Genomic DNA, 4232 nt, shown 5'->3' on the forward strand with positions numbered 1-4232 from the left:
CTGACTTCTTGCCCTTTGGGCAGGGGGCTGGACTCGATGATCTCCCGAGGTCCCTTCCAGCCCTAATGTCTATGAAATCTATGAAACGTCTGCCCCTAGATATAGGTATTTGTTCCTCTCCTTTAAAATTAACACAATTAGAAATAAATGTCAGAAGTTAAGTGAATTTTCCTCAGGCTCTACTATTATTAAGACGCTAATCTAGGAAGAACATATTCCCCCACACCAGGGTCTTGTCATGGTGAAGTTAAGGTTAAGAAACACCTCACCAGCTTAAAGAATATACTACTTTCAAGTGTCTAACTTGAAAAAATCCTGATTAGGAAGAAAGGAAATGCAGAATGAAAGTTCTTCTACTCACACTCTCTCTCTGTTTTTCTCTAAACTTCTTTTTGAAATGCCAAAAAAGACTTTCACACCATTAAGTGCTCAGACTCTACAATGCTCAGACTCTACAATGGATACTCCAAAAAAATATCCCCAACCAGCATATTATTACACCTCAGATCAGTTCCCATTCAGAATCCTGGTCAAACATTTTACTGCATGCTATCTGAGAACCTGATTTCCAAGACTGAAGGACCATTTCTACTCCAGGGCATGCTGGGACTTAGTGTGGCTTATCACTGAAAAAAAAATCTGGCCCAACAACCAAGACAGATGTTCAATAAAATGAATTTGATTCTATTCTGCCTTCTACTTCAAGAGAATCATTAATTAAGCTTTGATCATGGATTCTTTAAAGAGAGTGATCCAAAAGATAACATTTAGCCTGGAATCAGAACAAACTGAATTGACTTTTCAGGGTTAGCAACTGTAAAAAATAAATATTAAAAAAGTAAAAACAAAACATTTTTTTTTTAAATCACCCCAGGGTAGAATTAATCTGGTGTCACTGAGAATCAATACACTGGGAACCCCATAGTGCTTCTTATCAGAGTAAAACTATGTAAAGTATTTGAAAACACAATGCTTTTATATATACAACCAAGTCCTCCACTTTCTTCAATAGCTTTGCCTCTCCAAAGCCTGTACTAATGCATCAGATTGGTCAAACACATTCCTAGTTTAAAAAAAAATCTTCAGTCAAAATGCTAATAATTATTTAGATGTTACAAGCATTAATAAAACAAGAAACACCACCACATTTATAGCATTAATCTTTCTGAAACAGTGGAATTAACAAGTGTAAGCAAGGCCAAGAGCAGATACAGTGACACTTGTTTGTAACCACTAGATGTTTGTCAAGATGCAGTGGATAAAAGTTCTTGTTTCAGCAAATTTGCACTGGCAAAGGATGTTAATCAAATGAAACTACTGCATATTTCCCATATATTTATCGTATCACTCAAACAATATAAAATGACTAAATCATTAATTACATCCAGGGTGTTCCTAAGAGACTTGGTCCATTCTACCTCACTGCATTTCAGGCGAATAAAAGTTCTAATATATTATTATCCTTTAAGATAAAAAGTATTAAATAAAATTGCACAAAAGACAAAGACTAACTCATTGAGATTTTTTCTGAAGGTTCCACTGCCATCACCTTCATTCATTTAAAGCTTACCTCTAATTCCTTAATTTTCTCTTCTGCTGTTCTCTGTTTTTCTAAGAGCTGACTGTGAATCATTCCCTTTGACTGAAGGATAAACCTAGAGTAAAAAAAGAAAGTCAGACATTTACCACAGTCTCCAAGATTTAACCCTCACCCGCTTAAACTACCATATTTACTTAAATAAAAGACGAGTTTTTCCCTCTAGTCAGCATGGCGGGGGGGAAGCTCTCAAGCTTACATTCACACACGAGGAAACCTCACTGAGTACATTGTCTATCTTTGAACTGCTGCTAAAAGCATGTACTCAGAAATGGAAAACAACTATGAAGCTGATTAAATGCAGCTAAAACTGAACATAATTATAAAGCGCATGGCTCATCTCAGGCAAATTGAAAAAAACCCCCAAAAAACCAGGCAGTTGCAGTTGCTCCCCCTGAAGGGAATGAACACAGGGTCTACAGGTAGTGCAATACCAGGCTGGTACTCAGAAAAGCCAGAGAACACTCCAACACCCTCCTCCTGGTGCCAAAAATACACACGGTTCCCTTCAGTATCTCAAACCTCCCCCCCCCCCGCAAAAAAACAACAACAACAAAAAACAACAGGTGAGTGTTCCCTCCACAGGGAACTGGCACTGGAAGATATTACAATACCAGTTCAGCGCCAGGAGGGCCAGAGCCAGCTCTGACACCCTCCCACAACACCACAATACCACACTTGAGTAGGGAGATGTTTTGTAGGCACACACACAGTTATAAGAAAGATGTTGGATACAGTTATGGGGGTAGGGAAGAGTCCAGGATTTAGAAAGTCCTGGCAATCCTTTAGATGTAGTAGTGGGATTCGGTCAGGCAGTCCCCTCTTGGACCCACCTAACTGGAAGCAAGTAAGTACTGGCACTGTCCTGTGATGTGCTCTACATAGACATCCCTGGACCAGCGAACAGTGTTGAACATTGTGAGATGCCACATCAGTTTGCTGTAGCAGTGGGATACGCAGCAGGCATGGAGAACGCTCTCGTCGCTGGGGTCCCATGCTCCAAGTGCCCTGACAACCAGCGCCTCAACCATCACTTCACAGCCCCAGCTCCACAGGATGTCTGCCAGCAACTGGTACTTCTCATGCTTCCTTTCACAGGCTTTAACAAAGGCTTGGTGCTGGGTCTCAAAGAGGATGGTGACATCTACCATCACAACATTTGCTGTCCTCATTGGTCACAATGATGTCCAGGAGTAGCTGACTTTCGCAGCCTAGGATGATGCAGTTGATGGATACAGACCCTGCTGAGACCAGGATGGCCTTGGCTAGTCAGTCCTGGACAGCACTGTGGCACAGCTGCCATGCTCTGGCATGGGGGAAGGTCTCTGCATCATAGCCACAGAGTCAAGGCCTTTGATCTACATTTGATCTTAGCCAAAAAAAGATCAAGATGCTGATGGGAACCTACCATAAAGAAATTAGCACAGCCCACCTGGATAAAATTTATGGTAGCATCCATTGAGCACAGTTCTCCTGAACACCAACTCTTTTCAGGTCATGGTGAGCCACCACACTGCATATACTTCAACTTCCTCTTCACTCCTACAGTTGAGTTGCATCTTTCTTTCCCATTTCCAATAATAGCTGTTTCTTCACCAGCATTATATGTCTGGCAAACATCACCAAATTGAGCCTCAAACAGTTCACTAAGAATCCCCGTCAGCCTCTCTCAGCCTGTTGCATATAGTTACTGTGGCCCCACCTTCCGTGACATGAAGCCAGACCAGGTTTCCCTGTGCCTCATCTGCACATAAATTTTCAGAGGATCCCAAGACTCATGGCAAGAACACCCAGTCCCAGTCATGAGTGGGTGCTAGTTAGCACATGGATCCTTTCTGGGTGGTATCTGGAGTAGCGTTAAGCTGTACCAAGTAGTGGCGTCACCATGGCTTGAAGTGTTGACGACTCTGGTGAGGCCCACCCAATGAACAACATGGTAAATCCTGAGCCTTTTGGCTTTAGACTAATATTTTGCATAGTTTATATTATGTATAAGTAGATGCCAAAGTCCGACTTAAAAGTGTGTTTATGGAGTACCTGTGCTAAAACTTGCAGCAGCTCCAGAAAAGATAAATTGCACCAGTTCTGGAAGAACTAAGTCTATGGGCTTTACATGCAAATTACTACATCTCTGTTTATTTCAGTCTTATGAAAGGCTGCAGGGGACAGAGGGGCCTCCTCCCCAAATTTATTTTCCATGCAGTATCAGTGGGTAGGGGACAAATTCAAGACAAACCTCCAGTAATTAGATTCTATACCTGGAAAATTATATCAAATTTATAATTTTTTCATATATAGAACTTAATTATTGGGGTAGTCATATTCAAATAAATACAGTACATTCACATTCAGAAGTTATTCACTCTCATCCTCTATGAGAAATATTTGAGACATCTGCTTTCAGTATAACAAAAGCAATTCCAAGTACTCAGTCAACAGGCTAAGAAAACCCAGCTATGTAATAGAGGTCATCATCTACTTAAGACTGCATGGACTGTACTCAATGACAGACGAAAAAACACTCTACTTTCATAGATTTCATAGACATTAGGGCTGGAAGGGACCGCGGGAGATCATTGAGTCCAGCCCCCTGCCCAAAGGGCAAGAAGTCAGCTGGGGTCATAGGATCCCAGTA

At 41.3% G+C, this 4232-nt stretch overlaps 1 protein-coding gene across 1 annotated transcript in view; it reads right to left on the minus strand.

Moving 5' to 3' along the window:
* Positions 1-4232, minus strand: part of PFDN1 (prefoldin subunit 1) — a 58516-nt gene that overhangs the window by 26198 nt on the left and 28086 nt on the right. Inside the window, exon 3 of the mRNA XM_019534791.1 lies at positions 1571-1655. Coding sequence (XP_019390336.1) covers positions 1571-1655 — 85 coding nt within the window. The remainder of the gene's footprint in view (positions 1-1570; positions 1656-4232) is intronic.

Source organism: Crocodylus porosus, unplaced genomic scaffold (assembly GCF_001723895.1).
Source record: "Crocodylus porosus isolate Cpor-Errol unplaced genomic scaffold, CroPor_comp1, whole genome shotgun sequence".
In the NCBI taxonomy this organism is placed as follows: Eukaryota; Metazoa; Chordata; order Crocodylia; family Crocodylidae; genus Crocodylus; species Crocodylus porosus.